This window comes from Oculina patagonica, chromosome 12 (genome assembly GCF_052425735.1).
Source record: "Oculina patagonica isolate OP01 chromosome 12, crgOcupat, whole genome shotgun sequence".
In the NCBI taxonomy this organism is placed as follows: domain Eukaryota; kingdom Metazoa; phylum Cnidaria; class Anthozoa; order Scleractinia; family Oculinidae; genus Oculina; species Oculina patagonica.
In genome coordinates this window covers 22,280,571-22,305,929 of record NC_135769.1, presented here as the reverse complement: position 1 = coordinate 22,305,929, position 25,359 = coordinate 22,280,571, and the positions used below count along the sequence as shown (strand labels likewise).

Below are 25,359 nucleotides of genomic sequence, written 5' to 3'. Positions count from 1 at the left end.
AGAATTAATAAAGTATAAAATACAATCTGTAAGTAATTTTGGAATGCCTCTAGCTTTCAAAGTTTAAGTTTAGGGACGTTAAATTTCCTTTTTTGAGGGGTTCAAATTGTCTGTGGATGCTGAGGAATCGTTTTGTTATAAATTTTGGACTTACTTTCGGAAAATTAATGCACTGTTAGATGTTCAAGCAACCTGATAGTAAGGGCTGCTTTCAAAGCTTTCAGTGAACCTAGCTTTACCTTCTGAGAAGTACTAAGCCTATTCCTTTTTTCCATTTCTCGTTTGATATTAAATATAATACACCACCTAGCTGGCGTTTTCAAATTTATCCACTTTAGTGAGCGTTTTTGAAAAGTACCGTTTTGGTGACCGAAAACGCTGTTTACCCGGGCCAGTGTGGACAGGGTCTAAAACTCTCTTCGCGCTTACTTTTTATTTTGCATATTAATATACGTTCATCTCGCACGTGCGCAAAGAAATGTCACACCTTCTGATTAGTTGTTCGTTTGTAAACTTATAAAGAATAACTCATGAACCCTACTTTGGTATAACTTTAGTTAGTCTGTATTGTTTTAGATCACCGAGGCATAAATTTCTAAGTAGTAGATAAAATATGAGCAGGAGATCTGTATGGGCGTTTACAATGGCGAGCCGATAAACGCCCATACAGATCTCCCGCTCATATTTTATCTACTACTTGTGAAATGAAAACAAAAAATTGAATGCAAAGTATTGTTATGTGAATCAGTACAGATCTGTATCAAAAGTTAATGAATACTAATTAGCTGAGCAGGAGTTTGTATCAAAAGTTAATTCTATTGTTTGATTTGTATTGGGGTTTACAGTTGTGTACATGTGATCTGAATATGGTACTGGGATTGGTTTGCACCCGCATGAATATTTAATGAATTTTACAACTACAGTTAGAGTGAACAGAGAAGCGGTCACATTACTGAAATAGCTAACTAAAGTTTTCCCGTCTTAACTGTAGATAGTAGCCTAGATGTGACCACAGCTTATATTTCTACTTATTTTCGCCTTCCAAAGTTAGACCAAAAAACTCTTTATCGATTTTCCACATGATACCTTTGATTCTTGTTTTTGACTGAAATATATTCTTGGTTTTCACGTGACGTCATCAAAATTCAAAAACCCAAAATCGCAAGACCCCTGAGTTTTTCTCCTTCATTGCCTAATAGACGTCCTTAATATATATCTTGTTGAGGGTTTTTAGCTCGATAGTATTCGCCATCTTTAAGAAAGAGCATTTTGAATTTCGGAGTTTCATGCCACACGAGATCAAAGATGGCCCCCAGAAGGCTGTCACGTTTTGTTAAGAAAAATGCCTTATCCTGCAATTTGTAACAATCTGAACAGTTGAGGTTTAGCGAGAAGTGTTTATGTGAATGTTAACTTGTTCATGAGGGTGATCCGACCGCTTTTTGTAGCAGTATTTAATGCCAGATGCTTTCATTGATTTCCGGCCGCCATGTTGGAGCCCAACTGCTTGGGCTCCAACATGGCGGTTCCATACTGTGCTCTCTTAATTTGCGAGAAACAATTTGACGGATAACTCGAGTACGGAATAACGAACAGACCTGAAACTTGAACAAGTAGTTTATATAATAGTTTTCTACAACATGTATTATTCTTGATTTTTTTGACTCAATAGTTTTGGATTTATTTTTTCGCGGCGTGACAGTGAAAACCACCTATTGTTAAGGGGTGGACCATTATATTTTTTGGAGGGGGGGGGGGATGAAAAATATTGAAAAAAATTGTTTGCAGGGCCTGGAAAGACAAAATAAATTGTTTGCAAAAACGATATGTATAACAAAAAATAGTAAGAAATTCGAAAAAAATTGTTTGCAGAGGTGCATAAACTAAAGAAAAGTTTGCAGAGGAATTAAGTCCGGTGGCTTAGCTCGAAATTTTAGTTGAATTGTGCACTTTTTGATACAAGCATGAAACTTGGCACAGTGGAAGTGGTCACCAACAGAAGTTTTTTCAGATATAGTGCCAAGTCCGTAAAACACAGACAAATACTATTATGTCAGGTAATGATACAAAGTCGCACGTACAAAATTTAGAATGAAATGCTGTAATTTAGACTGTTCACAGCCCTATTTTTTCCTATTTTTCTTCTGTTAGCGAACGGTTCACCGATCGCGAGAGACCTGGACGCTATCGCAAAACGAAAGACGCAAGGGAGCAGAGGGTGGGGAAAGAAAAATCATTTCCCATGCAATAATTTCCTAGTAAATTATTGGTATCAAACAGATGGTAAAAAAATAACAATTGTAAGCTTAATTTAAAGCATTCATATCTGTATTTATGAATAAAAATCTACAATAAAAGGTTTATAAAAGTACTAGAAGAAGTACTTCGTGGGGGAGGCGCGTCATGGCTGAAACTTTCATTACTGTTTACTAGCTGAAAATACGAAATTGGCGTTGGCACTATATCAAGAATTGATTAGTATGCGAATGCTTGTAATCCCGCAAAGTTTGGTGCTTGTATTAAAAATCACACAATTAGGGAGCTAAGCCGCCGGACTATGTTATGTTGCATCTGAAGAAACAATAGTGTTAATCAGCCATGTTCTAATCAAAAGGGATCAGCCAACTAGCCTGAAAATGGTATCTTTCCATAGAATAGAATATAACGTGCTAATTTTTACCCCATTTGTGCAGGTGACATTTTGGACGACAGTGCATTTAGCTCCAGTATCTCCTTTGCTTCTGACGTTACAGGAAGTAAGGTTGGTGGGAAAGTGTTGACTTTTTATTAAATGATATCCTGGCCGGGGATTAAGTGGTCCTAATTGTCATCGAGTTGGCAGGACTGAACTGTAATGACAAGGCAGTGATATTATCAAGTTCATGAAATTATTGCAAGTTTGAGCATACATTCACTTTATTGTTTTTCACTGAATGCTTAGATTTACGTAATTTTTGAGTACGAACTAGGTCTGTGAGTTGCCTTCTTGTTTAAGTCTTAGCAGTAATCTTTATGCACGCTTCAAGAACCTGTCTTAACAAATAACTGGCCAGTAGTTTTAACAGCATGGGAACTGACAAAGTATAAATTTTAATGTTGTGTCCTTTGTTACTAGGATTCTGGTGTTAGCACACCTGAGAAATTGGAGGAATTGGGTTTTACAAGTTCTTCACATTACTCATTACCTTCAGGTACGTTATGACAACTCGTTCAACTTGGCAAATCACACAACGCTACGGCTATATTTCATTTTGAACGGCTTCGAGGCAAAGTTATTTAGAACAATAAAGATGACAATGTATTGGTAAATTATTTGTGAGAAGCTTTCAACCCCCCCCCCCCTCCCCCACTCGAACTAAAGTTATTAAAGTAAGATTTTGCAATCATAAGTCCTGATTTATTATAAGCTGCCACGTACTAAGAGAAATTAAAGAAGGTTAGATTTGCAGTATTTAACGGCTTCTGATGAACGGACAAATTTGTGTACACTGCATGTAAGTACAAGATTGCAGGTTTCAGTGTATTGACCAAACATTTCTGTCGAACCATTTAAAATCGTTATAATGGTGTTCCATGTCATAATCAAATCTGCGAACAATCTGCTATATCTTAAATTACTTTTTAAAGAGCATTTTTCTTTTTTGTTTCAGGAGACAAACACGCAGTTGGACTCAGTTCAGCCCCTCTGTACCTGTTTATTCAGATGCAGGTGTGCCGGAAAGAGACCTTAAAACACTGGCTTAGAGCTCATCAAGAAAGGGATCATGTATGCTGCCTAACAATGTTTGAACAGGTTACTTAATATACCTTTTTTTCTTGTAGTGAAACCAAAGTTACTCTACTAGTTACCTTTGGTGAAAATAAACCCGTACAATATCATTGAAGACAATTGGCCTTTGTTTGATTGTGATCAACTACTTAAAGTGCACCTAACCCCCGAAACAATACTTTCAAAATTGATTGTACATGAGTTAGAGAGTTGAATGGTTAAATATTTCTTCATCTCAATGTTGCGTTTTTAAAGTGCTACTACGATCAAATTTTCGATTTCCATTTTTTTACATTTTCGTGTACAAGAAGACTTTATTACTTACCTTGCCAATTTTCAATCCATTACGAACATCAGAAGTCGTTTTATTTTAATGTTTCCGATAATTTACGGCCGCCATTAATCAACCTTGTTCCAAGGCTTGGTTGCGAATAGGGAGAAAATGACGTCAAAGGCTCCAAATACCTCACGGGTTGAAATTATAATAACAATATGTAGTGAAAATCACGCGAAAAGCAACAAAAACTTTGGGCTTATTTTTCGTGCAATGTTCTATGCTGATTGTTATTATAATTTCAACCCGTGAGGTATTTAGAGTCTTTGACGTCATTTTCTCCCTATTCGCAACCAAGCCTTGGAACAAGGTTTTTTAATGGCGGCCGTAAATTATCGGAAATAAACGTTAAAATAAAACGACTTCTGATGTTCGTAATGGATTGAAAATTGGCAAAGTAAGTAAGAAAGTCAAATTGTACACGAAAATGTAAAAAAATGGAAATCCAAAATTTGATCGTAGTGGCACTTTAAGTTATGAAGGTTTATTTTTCCAATATGTTAATGAGTATGACGTCTACCCCTGAGGCTTTTAAGCATACTTGTTTTGCTTATATCATTATTTACTCGCCATTACCAGACACCAAATTTACAATAAAAATTGTGGAAATTGCGAGTATTATGATAATGCTTTTTAAATACTTCTTGTGTGAACCAGTCAAAATCTGTATATTGAATGAAGATTGGGTAGACGTCATACTCATTAACATATTAGAAAAATAAACCTTCATAACTTAAAAACGCAACATTGAGATGAAGAAATATTTAACCATTCAACTCTCTAACTCATGTACAATCAATTTTGAAAGTATTGTTTCGGGGGTTAGGTGCACTTTAATAATTAAATTTTCATATTAGTGCTAGTTAGACCAAGTGGAGTAACTAAAACCAGGGCGGGAGCCTTCTCGCCCTCTGCTAAAACCTATGACTAGACGTGCTGCCGTTAACATTTCATATATTAGCTTATTTTAACACTTGTAGTACGGGCTCTCCGGTAAAGCTCAGAAGGGTTATACTGTATATAGATATTTTCTGGTGAAAAGATAAACAAAAGTTGCATATGAATTATACTGGTAAGAAACAAAATGATGACTACGACGGAGAACATCTTGCAAACTTGAAATATAAATACAATGTACAGTTGACTTCCGATAACTCGAACCCTCGCTAACTCGAAGCTCGCGCTAATTCGAACCAAAATCGATTTCCCCTGGATTTCTGTCATACATTTACTGTACTTTTACCCTCGGTTACTCGAACCGCCCACTAACTCGAAGCAATTTTCATTTCTCTTCAGGTCATTTTCAATATAACTTTACTCTCGATAACTCGAACCATGTCTGTCATTACGTGACAAGTCAAAACAAACAGTGTATTGTAGTCCACAACATTGAATTTATTTTGAAGCGGCCATGTAATCTTTGTCCTTTTTCAGTGCAGAATGCACTTTTGTGTTGGTTTGGGGGGCTGTCCGTCGCAAAAGCGCTATGGTGTAAACTTAAAAAGTCGATTTATTAATAATATCAATTAATATTACTTAATTTGTTATTTCTGTGAAGGAGATAGGGGGTGGGGAGCACCTGACCGAAGACCCTATATATGTAAAACGTGGAGTATTTTGCGTTTATTTCATGTGGAGATCACAAAGGTGTATATTTGTTTCCAAAAACGCTATGCTTTCCTTGTGGTACTATTCTTTCTAGAACAAAGTACTTTGCATGCGTTTTATACTGGAACTCTCACGAACACCGCGTGTTTGCGGTAGGATTCCTGTAGACTCCGTGGCGCTAAGTTAAAACTGAAAACTAACTAAATTAGACTTCAAGACTTTCAAAGCGCTTTCGTACTTTAATATGCAAAAACTTGTACCAAATATTCAAGTTATGCTGCGCTGTGAAAACCTTTCGGAAAGAGATGTTTTCAGATTTGATCCGTCCATTACTTTTCGAGAAACGACTTTTGTGATAGTTTAATTGAAACATCCTTCATCGTACAGGAAAATATTAAAAGTGACAGGCCAAACACGACTCCCGCCGGTCGCTAAAAGTTAGCCTTCAGTCTGCTAATGGAGGATTTCACTCGCTCTCTGGAGCCGTTACAGAATTTGATATTTATGCCATTGTGTCTGCTAGCTAGCTCTCTGGCATATTTGGTTAGATTTATCGGCTCTTGTTTGTTGAAAGATTCTTAATTGCCTTCAAAAGAATGTTGTAGTCTGTAATGTTTATCAGATCAGTGGGTCTCTAACCGTCATCTTGTTTGAAGTGGCGGTTAACTTGCAGAATAACGTTTCGTTATTCCACGGTTGCGAGGGTCTAAGATCCAAGTATTTTTATGGCTACTACAGTCTCTAGGCATTGAGAGCGATGGTTTCTTTGAGTTAATGTTTAGCTCCCCTTAGTTTGAGTGGTTGTGATTTGAGTTCTTGTATGGGACTAAACTTTACCTCCATTATTTTTAACTGTCTTGTTGCGTTACTTGCATCCAACAAATAAATTCTATGGCAGATTGATTACTGCATTTGAAGTTTCTAGGATGCTGCAACGATGTCCCCTGGCAAATGTTTTATCTTAAGCAAGACTCGAGTTTCGGTCCTTCAGTGGACCTCATCAGTTGCTCCTATGTTAAAGTCTCATCGAATGATTTGGAATCATTCTATTTGCCGTTTTTGTACTTGACTGCAGGATCGAAAATTCTGCTTTCTAATTGGCTCGTTTAACTGGACCAATTGTGTTAATGTTGTTCGATCCGTGCTTAAGTTGTGTTTGTTGAGAAGGCGATTTATCGCGTTTTAGACCGTTAAAGGTCAGTTCTGATGCTAAATGGTGGTTCTTTCTTAGCCGTGCGTAAGTGGTGTCCCACATTATGAAGAAGGGCTTCATTTCGAATTTATTGCACAGCATGCGTTAGTCTTTAGCATAGATTTTTTCTTGCGATCAAAGATAATCTCGTGCAACGCAGCGGAACGGGGCTCTGTCAAAAAAAAGGTCACAAGTGAAAATATTAAAAGTGACAGGCCAAACACGACTCCCGCCGGTCGCTAAAAGTTAGCCTTCAGTCTGCTAATGGAGGATTTCACTCGCTCTCTGGAGCCGTTACAGAATTTGATATTTATGCCATTGTGTCTGCTAGCTAGCTCTCTGGCATATTTGGTTAGATTTATCGGCTCTTGTTTGTTGAAAGATTCTTAATTGCCTTCAAAAGAATGTTGTAGTCTGTAATGTTTATCAGATCAGTGGGTCTCTAACCGTCATCTTGTTTGAAGTGGCGGTTAACTTGCAGAATAACGTTTCGTTATTCCACGGTTGCGAGGGTCTAAGATCCAAGTATTTTTATGGCTACTACAGTCTCTAGGCATTGAGAGCGATGGTTTCTTTGAGTTAATGTTTAGCTCCCCTTAGTTTGAGTGGTTGTGATTTGAGTTCTTGTATGGGACTAAACTTTACCTCCATTATTTTTAACTGTCTTGTTGCGTTACTTGCATCCAACAAATAAATTCTATGGCAGATTGATTACTGCATTTGAAGTTTCTAGGATGCTGCAACGATGTCTCCTGGCAAATGTTTTATCTTAAGCAAGACTCGAGTTTCGGTCCTTCAGTGGACCTCATCAGTTGCTCCTATGTTAAAGTCTCATCGAATGATTTGGAATCATTCTATTTGCCGTTTTTGTACTTGACTGCAGGATCGAAAATTCTGCTTTCTAATTGGCTCGTTTAACTGGACCAATTGTGTTAATGTTGTTCGATCCGTGCTTAAGTTGTGTTTGTTGAGAAGGCGATTTATCGCATTTTAGACCGTTAAAGGTCAGTTTTGATGCTAAATGGTGGTTCTTTCTTAGCCGTGCGTAAGTGGTGTCCCACATTATGAAGAAGGGCTTCATCCAGAGAGCGAGTGAAATCCTCCATTAGCAGACTGAAGGCTAACTTTTAGCGACCGGCGGGAGTCGTGTTTGGCCTGTCACTTTTAATATTTTCACTTGTGACCTTTTTTTGACAGAGCCCCGTTCCGCTGCGTTGCACGAGATTATCTTTGATCGCAAGAAAAAATCTATGCTAAAGACTAACGCATGCTGTGCAATAAATTCGAAATGAAGCCCTTCTTCATAATGTGGGACACCACTTACGCACGGCTAAGAAAGAACCACCATTTAGCATCAGAACTGACCTTTAACGGTCTAAAATGCGATAAATCGCCTTCTCAACAAACACAACTTAAGCACGGATCGAACAACATTAACACAATTGGTCCAGTTAAACGAGCCAATTAGAAAGCAGAATTTTCGATCCTGCAGTCAAGTACAAAAACGGCAAATAGAATGATTCCAAATCATTCGATGAGACTTTAACATAGGAGCAACTGATGAGGTCCACTGAAGGACCGAAACTCGAGTCTTGCTTAAGATAAAACATTTGCCAGGGGACATCGTTGCAGCATCCTAGAAACTTCAAATGCAGTAATCAATCTGCCATAGAATTTATTTGTTGGATGCAAGTAACGCAACAAGACAGTTAAAAATAATGGAGGTAAAGTTTAGTCCCATACAAGAACTCAAATCACAACCACTCAAACTAAGGGGAGCTAAACATTAACTCAAAGAAACCATCGCTCTCAATGCCTAGAGACTGTAGTAGCCATAAAAATACTTGGATCTTAGACCCTCGCAACCGTGGAATAACGAAACGTTATTCTGCAAGTTAACCGCCACTTCAAACAAGATGACGGTTAGAGACCCACTGATCTGATAAACATTACAGACTACAACATTCTTTTGAAGGCAATTAAGAATCTTTCAACAAACAAGAGCCGATAAATCTAACCAAATATGCCAGAGAGCTAGCTAGCAGACACAATGGCATAAATATCAAATTCTGTAACGGCTCCAGAGAGCGAGTGAAATCCTCCATTAGCAGACTGAAGGCTAACTTTTAGCGACCGGCGGGAGTCGTGTTTGGCCTGTCACTTTTAATATTTTCATTTTAACTCGACACGTCTACGGGTCTATATTTTAATTCTTAACTAGAGCTACGCTTCTATAACTCTACGTTTACATTCTATTATTCCTTTAGCCTGCGTAGCAGGCGTCGAAAGGGGAGGGATGGGGAGTTTTACGCCTGCCACGCAGGCTATTATTCCTTGTGTAATACAAATGAAAATTAATTTTGCCCGTTCTCAAACCTTGTGTTCATTGCCAAATAACTTCGTTTTATCGTCAATATAAAATTAAGTGCTGCAAAAGCGTGCAGTTTAGAATGAAAACATAGACTTGTAGAAGTGTACAATTAAGAATGAAAACGTAGACCAGCAGAAGCGTACAGTTTAGAATAAGAACGTAGTCTCGTGGAAGCGTACAGTTTAGAATAAAAACGACTTGAACCGGAGATTGAAGCGTACCGTTTACAATAAAAAAGTAGACTCGTAGAAGCATATACTTAAGATTAAAAACGTAGAGCCTTAGAAGCGTACAATTAAAAAGTAAAACGTAGGACCGTAGAGGCCGGCGTACAGTTTAGAATGAGAACGTAGAGCTGTATAACGTTGTATAATAATAAGCGTACCGTTTAGAAAACGTATAGCCGTAGAAGCGTATAGTTTAAAATAAACACGCAGGTTTGTGAAAGTGTCTTTTACGCTGTGTACTTTATACTCTACGCTTCTACAGCTCTATGCTTTCAAGAGTCGTAGAAGCGTAGAGTTTAGAATGAACACTGACGTACAGAAGTAGGCTTGTAGAAGCGTACTATACGCTATGTACTTAACTCTACCCTTCTACGGCTCTACGTTTTTAGTTCATTCTAAACTCTACGGTTCTACGGCTCTACGTTTTCATTCTAAACTCTACGGTTCTACGGCTCTACGTTTTCATTCTAAACTCTACGCTTCTACAGCTCTACATTTTCATTTTAAAATCTACGCTTCTACGGCTCTACGTTTCATTTTTAACTCTTATTTTAAACTCGCATGATTTCCAGAGCTACCCACTTATGGATTAGGAATCATGTAATGTGTAGAAACGTACAGCTCTACAGAAATTTCTACGCCTATTTGGACCTCATAAAACGGGCGCCACTTGGCTTCCAAATGCTAAAGAGCTGTCCTTCGCTTCTGAAGACCTCAGTGTCCTTTTTTTGGTAGTAGAGTGTTCTTTCGTTTTTTTTTTCCATTTTGAACTCAAAACGGGAAAGACAATTGAAATATCACCTTGAAAAGTGCAAGATGCCATCATACTTTCCTTCAAGGTTTCATAAAAGCAAGCAGCTGATTGGATAACATGTACAGTATGGGGCCCAGTTCTCGGCCGGGTCCAGTTCTCGGCCACTTTGTGTTCAACGCGTTTTTTCACGCCTCAGTTGAATTAAAACAAAAAGTTATTTACATCCAGCGTCAGAATGATTCTTGTGCTCTAAGTATCTTCAGTTTGATCCTTCAACTCGCTATAGAAAGCTCACACGTCGAGTTTACGCGAAGGTAGGTTAATTTGTTTTCCGGAAATCTTGTTTGTTTACGGCTCCTTAAAATTCTTGGATGCAGTTAAATTCGTATTTTATCCGAAAGCCCCAACCAAAAAGAGCTAATTTTTTGCATGTGAAACGTACAATAATTCAGCTTTCTGCTAAGTTAACTTTTCGTTGATTCTTTGTATTTTTTTGGTCTTAGTTTACTTCGGAATCTTTCCGTGCGACTTTTGCGTATTTGCCAGTTCTCGGCCACCCTGTTCGCTATCACAGCTTAGCGCTTTGGCTTTTAATATAATTTCATCTACTGCAGCCAGAATAAAAGAAAGAAATGTTTTCAAAATAAAGTTCAATTAAATCTCTAAGTTTTGAGCTGACTCTTGCCTTACTCTTTCAAGACCTTTCCACTGCAAAGTAAACCATCTAAATGCATTGGTCACACAACACAATTCTGCGGTTTTGCAAGAACCTGCAAATAGGCAAGCAACTAGGCGCGTTAAAAACCTTCCTTTCTAAAGTAAAACAAAGCCTCATAAAAATAATTTGGGATCGATATAACATAAATAAGTTTACAGAGTGATTTTATGACTGTGAAAATTAATTGAGCCTTTTTATATGGAAATTACGCATAAGCTTTTTGGTGGCCGATAACTGGGCCCGTGTGGCCGAGAACTGGGCCCACAAAAGGAGATTTTATTTTTATTATTGTTCGGTATAATTAATTATTAACCGGTCGATAGCTTAACACCAAAAAGCTGAATAATTTAGAAAGCTCTGGGAGAAAGAAATACTAGTTTACGTTTGAGGAAAGAAATACTAGTTTACGTCTAAAGTGGCCGAGAACTGGGCCCCATACTGTAGCTCCTAGTAGAAAACGGCCAATGATTGGCTGCTTTTTGCCCCCGCAGGGTTTTGGCCCAGAGGCCAAAACCCGAGGAGGCACCCTAGGAGTCCCCGAGTGTATACATACAAGGACAAAGAATATTTGTTGAAAAAGTAAGAAATGTGTTTGTAATGGGCGAAGCGTTCTCGATTTGACAAAACTAGGCGCGCACGGTCGTCTCGGGTAATATTTTAGCAAGCGCGCACGGTGGTGTCGGGTACTTGCAACCACGAGGTCGCGTTTCGTCACCTTCGAGCTTCGCCATCTTCTAGCAGCATTTCGTTTTCCGGTTTCGGTTTACGTGTGTTCACAGATTTGTTCGAGCGGTTTCTCTGCTTTAAGTGATATTTGAAGCAGTTGTTAGTAATACGTCGAAAGATTTCGAGCAATTGGTTTCGTGTTCTTGGCTACGTGTGTTCCAAGAGCTGGTTCGAGCGTCAACGTTTGCTTTCGGGGTTTGTATCGTATATTGTATCGTTTGTTACTCGCGGAATTTTTAGGCTTCTCGGCCTGGAAATTATTGTTAGTATTAAAGTTAATTTTGAATGTTATAAGCCAGGAAATAAGCTTGCGTGTTGTCACCACGAATAATGTGTTATGTGTATTTCCGCTAGGTTAATATTTCCGCGCGCTAGGTAATATATTCGACTTGAACTTGTGAATTAATATTTTTAGGATGCAACGGTGTCACACAACAAGAAATTCCGCAGCAAACAATGTCATGACGTACATTGCACAGTAAAAAAGAAGTCTAATTATGCAGTCCATCGGCATCAATAATTAAAAGCGACAAAAGACTCCACTAATCTTAGATTATTGCTGTAAAACAAATTATAAAAAGGCGGGGGCAGCTTTAAAGTGAGAACTATTACTAGTTAAATAAGTTCCCTAATATCCGTATGTGCTGCCTATGCGAATGCTCCGGCAGCAATAAGTGAACCACTAGTTACAAATAAACTTCATTGTTTCGAAAGCTGAAAGAAAATGGGCAAGCCAACGGCTAGCAACAGAAACATCATTCAAAATCCTTTATGCAACATGTAGAAGACCTCTTAACTTTTACAAATCAGTTATGCTATTAATTGGAATGGAACTGTTTGTATATGAAGAAAACAAAACATTTTTGTACTAACTTAACTTAAATAAAATAAAATATATTGCTATATTTAGAGAGGAAGCCACATCAGCTCTAACTGGTTTTAACTTTGTGTACTTATACCTACATTGTAAAAGTGTCTCAGGATTAATTTCAATCATTTTTATTTATATTTGTACATAACCTATTCGACCTAATTTGTTACGAAAGGTGTCTAAAACGATATTTAACTTGATTGAATATCTGTTCCTGAACAGATCCTTGAGGCGGTTGATTATATTCATAGCAAAGGGCTGATGCATAGAGATCTAAAGGTTTGTAATCTTTGTATATTTATTATATTTTGAATAAATAATGTATGTTCCTGAGCCATAGAAATCTAGAAATCCAGTGTTTCTCCAGACATGCAATATGCTCAACCTTTCAAATATGCAAAAAATGAGATGTAAAATTTGAAAGTACGCATGGTGGTACATAAATCCTTAGATACCAGACTTGCCTACCGTCATTATGTGTAGGATTGTAAATATATTGTGTCATTTATCCTTCAAACTACTTTAAGGAAATATACCATGAGGGCTGCATGGCAAATTCAGTAGCAAACCGTCGTCATGTGACGCCGAAACATGAACTTATTGGGTATTAAACGTGGCATGATTGGTCGTCAAACATTTGAAGTTTGGCAGAACTTTAACGCGAACTTAAGCACTCAAAATGTTCACCACAAACAAGTGCGGGCGAATTGTTAAACCTGGAGTGCCACTTTCTCGAAAGGTGTATGCATTTGACACAGATCAGGTTCAATTTCTTTGAAAAAGTCTCCTATATCCAATCTTTCCGTCATTTCGAAACCGGCATGTGTTGAATTTTTTTTGGGAAAGTTACCGTTACGGTCTGCCAAACTTCAAAAATTTGCAAACCGATCATGCCACGTTTAATACCCAATTAGATCATGCTTCGGTGTCACATGGTCACGCTTAGATGCAAGCGACGGTATTTGTGTATTCATTATTATAAAGTATTGATTTTTTGACTAACCCCTATTTTTACTCTTTTGTGAGACAGCCATCCAATATTTTCTTTTCTTCGGATGGATCTGTGAAGGTTGGCGATTTTGGATTGGTTACAGCTTACACATCAGAAAATGACATAAACCTACTCATAAAAGGTATGTCACTCATCATACTTCAAGTGTTATTAGCTAGAACAAAACAAACTTAGAAGTACGAAAGATAGTGATTCATGATCACCATATACAATCCGACTTAAAAAGGAAATATTACAAGCACGTATTTAAACACAGGAACCCAGGCTCGCGATATCACCACTCTGTCATGTTAGCCGCAAAATTATTAAGATTTGTATATGAAACTGTATAGCTACATTTAATAGACTAGTCAAGGAACATCGTATAGACAATATATGGTGTGAAATTTCGACTGAATATTTAATGTTTTCTATCATTTTGGTTCAATATCAATATAAGCAATAAAGTTCCGTACAAATCCTTTATAATTTTGCCGCTGACACGACCGGGTAAGCCTGGGCGCCCTGCAATTTGATATACAGTCGACTCCCGATAACTCGAACCTCGCGCAAACTCGAACCAAAATCGATTTCCCCTGGATTTCCGTTATAGATTTACTGTAATTTTACCCTCGGTAACTCGAACCCTCGATAAATCAAATCTCCTGCTAAGTCGAACCAACTGTCGTTTCCCTTCAGGTCATTTTCCAGGCGGTGTGCGCACTGGGATCGCTATGCATCATGGTCGAAATTAAAATTCTGGTCATTTGTGTCAAGTTGTGGATAAGTGCACATCTTGTGACAGGCGACGAAGGCGAGCTGTATTCGTTAAATACGCTGCGAAAATCAGCGAATTTGCTATGTTTTCTTTAAAAGAACGTTAACGAACAAACAAGTTCGAGTTTGGTTGCGAAAACAGTCTTCGCTTCTTGATACATACCGTTTGTTTATACGTACATTCGCATGTTGGTTCATGTGAGCGAAGGATAAATTATCTGCCCTGCCGGTGCATCGATAGCGGTCGATAGTCTACCATCTACTGCAAGACGACTCAATACCTGGGCCCAATATCACTTTCTTCGATCATTCACGATCAGTCAGCACTTTTTTGACTCTCCTTAAAGTCAGTGATCCCAAAACAATCGTGAGCAAACTCAAGGTAAGATGGCCTGTTCGAATGTTTTGACTTCTCTGTCCGTTCAGTCACTTCAGTGCCACCTTGAGTGTTGAAATCGATTTGATCATTTCGAGCTTTCAACTGTAGAAATATTGCGTTAAAAAGGCTTGATTTAATAGCTGCCTTGTGTTATATAAGCTACCGAGTCTGCATGATAAGAATTGTACTGATGTATTCTTGTGTTTATGTTTATACAAACTGATCAAAAGTTGGTACAAAATGTTATGAACAAGATCCTTTATAATTTAAGCTTTTCCAGGCTTTTTGCTGCTTGTTGCAGTTCTTTTTTGTTATTTACGGTTGAGGTTTGACTTCCTCCTGCATATACATTTTTTAAAAATTATTGAGCAACATTTCCCATTGGCTTGTTCTTTTTAAACTAGAACACTTCAGTAATACTTGTAACAGGTGGTTTAGAAAGTTTTAAATCAAATAAAAGAAAAACTGCATTTTACTGTATGTTTATTTGTCATTGCCAGTTTTTTGGTACAATTCTTATGAAAAGTAGTTTAACTGTTTTGTTATAGCCATGAAACAGCAAATGGCATTTGTGCTTATACAGCCTGATGGAGTCACCAGGAGAGTTTGGGAGAATTTCATTATATTAGGCTATCAAAACATGTCCCAAAAAGCCTACAAGTCATTCCCATGTTTACATACCTCCTGAAACAGGTTCGCACATAAATGAGCATGCAATTGCTTGCTTGAATTGTAAAACAGTGAATAGCATACTCATGAACCTTTCAGCTTAAGATCAGTCTACATTAGCAGGTGTAATAAATAGCAACCAGATCAGAAATTATGATGCAAGTCTTCTTTCATGCCTCCTAACTCTCCTTCCCTCTCCCATTTAATGAATTAAAAAATGGTGTCAGCACCTGGATCTTGGAATGTAGTGATCTAAGGCAAAGTTTTGCAAGTCATTTCTCTCATCTGAATGTATTCTCTCATCATTGACATATTAGCACTGATCTCAATGACTGCACTTGCTCTGATGCCAGTTATTTATAGCAATAGCTGTTTTCCCTGCCCTTGGTTCACCTGGTGACCATTTTAGCACTCAGTATACATTCTGCCTACCAAAATAAGCAAATCCCTGAGTATCTCTGTTGTCATCTAAGGATCTTTATCATGTCGTCACCTTTAAATTTCACAAATTGGTGTATTTTTCTTTTTTAACAATTACCTGTCTTCAATGGGCACATTTTATACAAGTAAACAACGAACACAAGTCAAGCATACAGACTTTCATTCAATTTATTCAATCTTTATTTTAGACAACTGGAAGCTAAGAAAATGATCTGGGAATTTGTGTTCAACATCAAAATACCCTTGAATGAACTTCCCCACAGAGTTTGATTCAGCTTTTAAACACATCTTTGACTTATAATAACGATAAATCGTTCCCTTTGACTAAAATAAACTCAGATAACTTCATTAAATTGCCAGTTTCACAAGAAGCCAATACATTATTTTTTATTTAGTTTGGGCCATGCACCGATGTAAAACATTTTAAGCACCGCTGGTAATCTAAACAATGTTGGAGGAAATGGTTCGTCGCTATCTCCTGATTAAACGAGTCACACCATGCGATCACTTCTTGTATCTGTCACCTCTTCGAAGCCATATTTGCCACCAAAACATGTCTGTATTAATTCGGAAAATCTACAATACAACGAGGGGAGCGTTTGGGAGCGTTTATACCTTGGCTTAGAACAAGCATTGTAGAAACAGTTTATATCAATTTCTTCGTTCAATGTGCAATGTACGAAAAATTATAGCTCAAGACAAGACGGATTCAAATTACATGCTCATACGGGACGAATTTTCGTTGTCCGCGTTTTTGCTGAAAATAATATACATTGCTTATTTTGTTGACAGAAATACAATCTTAGTGAGTATAAGTTTTTGTAACTGTAGAAAAGGAGCTCAGAAAAGAAATAATTCTATCGATAAACGAAGGTTGTAACTTACTAAATTTTCCCAGCTTCGCCGCCATCTTGAAAATTTTACATCCACAATGCATAGCGATCCCAGTGCGCACACCGCCTGGTCATTTTCTATATAATTTTACCCTCGATAACTCCAACTATATATGTCAATGCATGACAAGTCAAAACAAATAGCGTGCTGTAGTCCAAAACAATGAAATAATTATGAAATAAATACGTACTACTACACGAGTTAGAGCGTCCCTCAAAACACGAACTGTGCCCCGCCATTGACGTGCTACAGACGTTCATTTCGTTTGTGGAGGCCCGGGTGTGGAGGTTAATACCGATTCTTTCAAATCCAACCTTAGAAAACTTTAAAGGATTATCGCCAGGGCTAATTGCCAACGAGACAGCCGATCCAAGAGGCGAGGCTGTCGAGGCGGCAGAATCATAGAGCCGTGTGCGTATGAGTGTATAGGCAGAGAAAGACTTAAGTTCTGCGTAAGGGACTTTTTTTTACCATATTTGGGTTGTATTGTTTTTCCCTAGAGAGCAAATGACCAAAATGGCGTCCACGCGGCTCGCTGTTAAAATCAGTTTCAATGTGGTCATTCATCCCTTTAGGGAATTATTAAACGAAAGAGAATACCCTACAGAATATTCGACAGCCGAAAAAATGAACATCAAGGTCTTCAAAGCGACCGATGATTTATTCCAAATCAAATACCGTTTATATTTTATTTGGCACGCATTTTCGCTACGCGTAGGAATAACATCAATACAAAGCGACGCTCACTAAACTTACTGCATGTCATACACACAAGAAAGTCAAAAGTTTTTTGCTTCTAACGGCAAATGTAATGTTAACTTGAATAAAAATTTTGTCTCCAAATAATCCTTGACCGTTCCAAGTTTTGTTTTCTGTTCAATATTTTCAAGTTTTGTGTAACTAAACATGACACTTCGCATGCGAGGCTGAAATCTGACCCGTGCATTACTGTCTCTGACAACTGAAAATTATTTTAAAAAAGCATCTTAGCAGTTTTGATTTTGGGATTTGATTTATAAGAATTTCTTGAAATGCAACTATCTCTTTTGTGGACGGAAACATTTTAACCATCGCGTGTTGTATTCAAAAAAAAAAACAGTGATTAAACCTTATTTATTGCCTACATTTTGACATTTTAACGTTGAAAAGCATTTAAAGATTTGTCAAGAGTTATCGATCTGTCAAACCCGTAGCCTGCGTAGCAGACATCTGTGTACGTTTTTTAGTGTGTTTAAAAGAGTGCGCGATCGCGAGAATACGCGCGTTGGAAACTACGGCGCCTGCTACGCAGGCTATCAAGCCTGTGTCATTTATGAACACCAGAGAAATAGCACTTTTTTCGCATATTACCTAAAATACAATTTACCATATTTTGGTCATTTCAAATATAGTTCTATCAAAAACCATTCAATATCTGTTCTTATGAACAAACATGAGTATTTCGCTCGTTGGCACTTACCGATAGGTACAACTAGTTAACTGACTATTTCTCTGTAGCAGTAGCCTATAGCATTAGCGTTGTTCTCTTTGAAACCTGCAAAGTTCGCAGCTATTAAGTTTGCTTTGTTTTACGTTACGTTTTTATGTATACCTGACAGTGATTTAGAAATATGTTGTTCCTTTCCCTTTCGGCTTATCTATACTCTAATTAAATTTGTTTATTTAAAATGTACACTGGTCTACACTGTTCTATGAATAGAAAATCAGTAAACACCCTTTTTCCTCATTTCCGGTAATTTGTTTTCAACTCCCGATAACTCGAACCATTTTCAATTTCCCTTGAAGGTTCGAGTTATCGGGAGTCAACTGTAGTCATTTTCATGAACTAGTTCTCACTTATAGTTCTCAACCTATAGTGCTGGTTCGGTATTAAGTTTCCTAGTTTCCTGACTTTTGGGAGAAGGAAACGTGTTACCATTTTTATTACTTTCGTAAGGTAAGTTTGCAAATCTATCGTTAATCTTGTACCCAGATCTTCTCAAACCTCGGAGAAAACAAAGTGAGTAAACATCTGGGTACGAGATTAATCAGGCTTTTTTAGATTGTGTCATTTCGGTATTGTGTTTGATAAGTACATATTAGATAACATTAAGTTAGAGATCAATAGTATTCACAAAACTGTAACCAATATGTGATATTGTTCTGTTCTGTTATTCTGGGAACAATGTTCTTGTAGATGATAAAACCCATACTCATCACGTTGGAACAGAATTATACATGAGTCCAGAACAGGTAATTGTATCGTATGTAATTTTTTTTAATCGTAATAACTAAAAAAATTGAAACATGTCCTTTGATCATTTGGACATAATTATTAAAGCTTGGCATCTGTAATAACATGCAGAAATCAAGCATATATATTAAATTGTACATCAGTATGCCTTATCTTGTCAAAGAATGCTTTCCTGAGACAGCGGGAGAGTATAGTTCATGCACTGCTTAAAAAGTCAATTTTAACGTTGTGTCACTCTTTTAGTGTAATCCAAACAAATGGTAGGCACATTCTTGTTTCACAATTATTATAGCCTATTGTGCTGAGTCTTATTACGGTTTCCCGTGAAGCCCATTTAGCCATTTTGTAAACTGCAAAGTGTAAAAAGTACAATGCCTTTTAAAGAGCTTCATCACGATTTATTAAATCTGTTTTTGTGATGTCCAAACTTTCTTTCAAATTAAGGAAACCACAAAACCATATTTTACTTAGATAGGAAAGTAACAAAGAGTTAACAATGAACCAGGATCGGACAAAGGATAAACCATTTAGGATGTTTCCAAGCGGATGCGTCATGCGCTTACCATCGGACGTCAAATGAAAAGGCGACTAAGGGCCGATTATTTAAACGAAGCCTAAGTTAGACGTTGTTTGAGGCTAAATCGAGGTTTAGACGATGACTCCATAAACCATGGCTAACCGGAGTCTAAATCAAATTATTTGAACGCCAATGAGCCGGAGTTCAGGAAGACTACGTTTAGACGACGACTAACAAGTGAAACTATTGTTTTGACATCATGCATGCGTGGTACTCCCAAAGGAACACTATTGTCTTGCTGTTGTTTTCTTTTTATAAAAGGGCTGCATATACAATGTAGTATAAAGCTGTGCGGAAATATTTTCAAGAAATTGTACTTGTGTTTTTAAACGAAATGAAAAAATGGAATTAAAAATATCTTCAAACCAGCATGGAGGTCCAGGAAACGCATAAAATACAAATCAAGAAACAAGTTGACTGCAACGTGCTAGTATCAGTGAAAATAAACGGTTAAACGACGTTTAAACCTACTCAGGAGCAGGTCTAACTTGTTATTGTTTGTAAGTCAACGGTTAAAGTTCGTCTAAACGCGGCTTATGATAAACGTTGTTTAAATAATTGGAATCGCAGGCTAAATACCGATTTAGATCACGACCTTCTTAGCCGCAGTCTAAACTTCGTTTAAATAATCGGCCCTAAGAGTTTTAATATAGCAAAGTTAAACCCCTAGGATAACCCCTCCTATGTTCGTACAAAATTTTAGGATTCATCGAGGCCTGGATGAAGTTTGTCGCATGGGCCACTTTTTTGTTCTTGGTCACATTTTGACGTCATCTTTACGTCTATAACTAAACAGACAATCCATTTGTTAAAAACTGTCAAGGCAGCAGAAGCCACACGGTTATAATAGTCCAGTTTCGAGTTAACCAAGACCACTAAAAAGAAGATGCATCTGTCCAGAGTTAGTCTCAATCTAAAGTAAAATATTCACAAGTATCAGCGAGAACATGAGCAAGTATCAGCGAGAACATGAACTATTTACAACTCTGTTTATTGTTTTATTTTATGCTTCAGTACTTTCCTGCTGGTATTTGTAAATATATATTTTTTCAGATTGCGACCAACCCTGTACAGATGCGACTTTTTCTTTTTATACAGCTGTCTTAGTAAACTTCAAATTGGCCTATTGACTAAGCCCCAGTCGTCATCTTCTCCCGCAGCGTACAGTTTTCCCATAAAAGACAAATGAGCACAAGTGACTGTCCACATCGTGGTACCACTTTAAGTGTTGTGTTTATGTAACTATATAATTTAATTATTTCCTTTGTTAAAAAAATTCCAGGTGGAGGGAAAAGCATACTCGTACAAAGTGGACATCTTTGCACTTGGACTCATATTCTTTGAACTGTTCTATTCGTTTGGTACAGAAATGGAGAGGATGAAGGTAGGAAAAGAAATAAGTTCAGGGATATTGGTTTCCTGTACTGATCATTATGGCGGTTTTTTTGTTTCCCTTCAAGGTCATCAGTGATGTCAAAGGGTGTGTGCTTCCAAGTGACTTTGAAACAAAGATGCCATTACAGGTTCCTTTTCCTTTTTTGTGTTTGCTTGTTTGTATGTATTTTAAGGTGGCCCAAACCTATTTATTTACGTGATGGTTGCATTTTTGAATCGCGCTTTTTGGCAGGAAGGATTTCACCGATTTCTTCGAATTTTTTTGCGTCCTGAATGAACAATGTTCGAATTTACAGAATATGGCATTCGTTTTTCAGTCAGAATAAAATCTTTTGAGATTTGAACATTGTTCAAAACCTAGTTTTTACCAAAAATGTCCATAATTTTAAAACCTGACGACAGTTTCCTCCCAAACTTTAGCATATATGCCTCAGCTCTCTAGTTTTGTATCAGGAAGTTTCATGACAATCCTGACCATGCAACTCGCTGCGCAAAATGCTTAAAAATTTTATCTAAAAATGCTTTGCCAATACATTATGTCAACTGACGAACAAACAGCGGGACAGTGCAGCCTGACTATCTGTCATCTGCAAGGATTATGATCCCCAAAACCTTATCAAAAAGAAAGCGAGGAATCAGAAACCTACAGCAAACACAAGCAGCGCAACAAGAAGCACAATTTTATGACCCATACAAGGTAAAATAAAATATTTTACATTTATCTTACCTATCACGTATTCGTTCGTTTATTTTCGGAAAAAATCTCAGCATGGCAAAAAAGAACATCTACGAAAATCCCTTACCAGTTTTCATCACAGTGATAAAGCCGCCAAGTTCAGTACCTCCAACTATCCGCTTTTCGACTGCATCGAGAAGCCTTGTGCTCAGTAATATATTCAAGATAGCTGACTTTGTTTTCGAATTCCTCACGGGCAGTTAGCCACTTGGGTATAGCGAGTGTTCAAATATGAAAATTGGTTTTCTTATTAAAATGATGTTTTAATGTTTCCCAAGACTTGTTATCCCCAAGTGGCAAACTGGCCGTAAGGAATGCGAATACAAAGTCAGTTATCTTGCATATATTATCAGGCACAGGGTTTTCATTGCAGTCGAAAAGCGGATGGTGGGAAGTACTCAACTTGGCGGTTTTATTTCTCCTCAGAATGGGAATCTACTGTGACAAGAACTGGTAAGGGTGTTTCTTAAATGTTCATTTTTGCTATCCTAAGATTTGTTTCGAAAATAAGTGAACGAATACGTGATTGGTGAGATAAATATAAAATATTTAATTTTACCTTGCACAAGTCATAAAATTGTCCTTCTTGTTGCGCTGTCAGAATTTGCTGTAGGTTTCTGATTACTCACTTTCTTTTTGATAAGGTTTTGGGTAGCATAATACCTTCAGATGACCGATAGTTTGGCTACACTGTTCCGCTATTTGTGCGTCAGTTGACATGAATGCATAAGCGAAGCATTTTTAAATACAATTTGACAAGCATTTTGTGCAGCGAACTGCATGGTCAGGATTGTCATGAAATTTCCTGATTCAAAACTAGAGAGCTCTGAGGCTTATTTGCTAAAGTTTGGGAGAAATCTGTCGTCGGGTTTTAAAATTATGGACATTTTTGGTAAAAACTACATTTTGAAAATGTGTTCAAATCTCAAAAGACTTTATTTCGACTGAAAAACGAATGCCATATTCTGTAAATTCGAACATTTTTCATTCAGGACGCAAAAATTCGAAGAAATCGGCGAAATCTTTCCTGCCAAAAAGCGCGATTCAAAAATGCAAACATCACGTAAATAAATAGGATCGAGCCACCTTAATTTCTTATATGATTTTTTTCTCATTTTTCGTATTTGAATTATAAATGCCTTCCAGCGTAATTCAAACCGTCGTCATTAAATTGACATGAACATAAACTTTTATAACTGCCAGCAGCAGCAGCTTGAAGTTTACGTAAGATACAAATTTGCAAGAGACTAAACTTCACATGCTATTGTAACTTATATTCAAGTCACACTCACAAGTGGCCAGGCTCACAGAAGCCCTTGGATTTCTTGTAAATAAAAAAAGAAGAGAATCTTTTACCGTTTTATGTTACAAGCTTCTTCCTGCTCTGTGTACACAGCACCCTACACAATTATTTGGAATACGCTTTGATTTCTCTATTAAAATTGCTTTTAGACGCAAGTAGTTTTAAACCTATTCCGTAGTTTTAAACCTATTCCGTGCAAAATAGCGTATAGAAAAAAAAAATTGTATCACCTAAAAACAAGACGCTACGCAATTTTTATTAATTTTATCAAATAATTCATCTACAGACAAAACTTGTACAATGGCTTTTGTCCGCCAATCCTGAGAAAAGACCAAATGCAAACGAAGTGACAAACAGTGACATTCTGCGAGAAGTCCGTCAAGAGGTTCAACGACATGATGCAGGAAAAGAATAAGCTTCAAAACCTTCACAAAAGATGAAGGTGTACATGTAGAAAAATAGAATGCATTAGAACAGGAAAGTCGATGTGCAGTAAAATGGTTCTCAAGAAGTTTTACCATAGATTGGTGGTTTGACGTTTTTAAAAACGGCTACCCAGTCGTCTAGTTTAGTCAAAAGAAGCCATTGAAGAGATATATGTTAGGTATCTTTTGAGTCAGGGTTGGCATCTAAATGCTTGGCTTAAGTGAAACGGTGAGACTGAATGGTTATAAAAGGTCAAAATCTCTTTTTTGTTTCAAATTTTTAATACCTTACACTTCAGTAAAAGCGTAAATAATGTTTCTGTTCCGCCAATATGCGTTGTTTCGTTCAGGGATATTTGATGAGCCGAATGGTTGGTACGGAATAGCGTCGAGGTTCTCCTACTCATTATTTTTTTTGCAAGAATATCTGGCGTTAATAATGAAAAAATGTTTTTCTATTTTGGCTTATAATTATTCCGTCGTGTGAGGCTCACTTAAACGTTGTTGACAGACATTTTGCAGGACTGGAAACGATCTTTAACTTCCTTGATGTAGTTTCATTTATATCTAAAATGATGTAGACTCAAAGACTTTAGGTTGGTTTTCGGCAAATTAATTATTGGCAGTAATAGCTAGTTACTATAAAATTCAACAATTTGCACCATTTATCGTACACAATAAATATACAGTCGATGCTCTCGTAAGCGGACACCCTCGGGACGCGAGAAAAGTGTCGAAGCGCGAAGTGCGAGTTTTTATTTTTCGGGTCGCGTGGGGACGAGCGCGAAGCACATGGCTGAAGATGTCTGCGGTTCGTCTCACAGTACAACAGTGTGACAAACTCAACACCAAAATTATGGGTGTGTCATCTGACACTTCTTTATAAACGGTACGCAATTGAAATTCATCACACGCAGCTACGTAAAGACGCTTTTCTCAAAAACTGTGCACGCTACATTTTTTATTTTTCCCTCGCGCTCCGCGCTCGTGGGGTCGCGCTTCGCGTGACCTCGCAATAACCCCGCAAAAAATAAACCGCCTGTTCTGCAGGCTAGAAGATCAATAGAGCCTGCTCGCAGGCTATTTAAAAGCAGGTTACATTGATAGATGTTAAAGATAATGCAAAAATTAATGGGATAAAATAGTTGTAAAAATTGAAGTAAAGTAAGGAAATACTCATAAAATTGTTATTAGAATATAGTCGAAAACCAAATTTTGCAGCCTATTTGTTATTCTTTTGTGTTCATGCAAATTGCTCTCCAAGCCTGGCCAGCATGTACAAAGAACAAAAAGAACTTGAACCTGCAGCGAGGCTTGAAGGGCAATGTACATGAACACAAAACAATAACAAATGGACTGCAAAAGGTCTATTAGTATCCCTCAATTAATCCTCATGTGACATTTTTCTGCATTGTAAATTTCAATACTTTTTTCTGTTTTGTAGACTTTATTGAATACCTTATATATATACAAGTCTTGTATTTTTAGCATTACCGTAATGATTCGATTTAGCGCCCGGGGCGCTTATTTACTTTTGGCACCTTAAGGGAGGGCGCTTATTCGAGACAGGGCGCTTGCTTAATGTTTTGCACGTGAACAACCAAATATTCAATACAAAACTTTAATGACCTTTAATATATATTAAAATAACAAACAATAACATAAACTGTAACAGTAACAAATTGTTGAAAGTTCAGTTACTTTTGCAAGAATTGTCCATTTTAGCAGTTAATAATACATGTACGGTACGGTGAATGTTCATAAGTTTATCTTTTCGAAGTCGACGACTTCAGTAGGGACAGTTAGCCACCGCGATAGGAGCGCTTTAAGAAAAGGGGCGCGTATAAGAATGGAGGCGCTTATTAGAATGGGGGCGCTTATTGGAAGGAAGGCGCTAAATCAATTCATTAAGGTAAGCCATTTGTTATTGTTATCTTCTTAAAAGCTGCATTAAATTTCCATCATTAGA

At 37.4% G+C, this 25,359-nt stretch overlaps 2 protein-coding genes across 2 annotated transcripts in view; both read left to right on the top strand.

Moving 5' to 3' along the window:
* Window positions 1-3,202, top strand: part of LOC144633495 (uncharacterized) — a 14,403-nt gene extending 11,201 nt beyond the window's left edge. The window contains exons 6-7 of the mRNA XM_078492349.1: window positions 2,694-2,761; window positions 3,116-3,202. Of these exons, the coding sequence (XP_078348475.1) occupies window positions 2,694-2,761; window positions 3,116-3,202 (155 nt within the window). The remainder of the gene's footprint in view (window positions 1-2,693; window positions 2,762-3,115) is intronic.
* On the top strand, window positions 3,149-25,359 carry LOC144633697 (eukaryotic translation initiation factor 2-alpha kinase 3-like). The gene is made up of 8 exons (XM_078492558.1): window positions 3,149-3,191; window positions 3,651-3,793; window positions 12,793-12,849; window positions 13,601-13,703; window positions 18,898-18,953; window positions 20,814-20,915; window positions 20,992-21,054; window positions 23,252-25,359. Exons 2-8 carry the CDS (start codon window positions 3,704-3,706, stop codon window positions 23,378-23,380), a joined length of 600 nt encoding a protein of 199 aa, XP_078348684.1. The 5' UTR covers window positions 3,149-3,191; window positions 3,651-3,703; the 3' UTR covers window positions 23,381-25,359.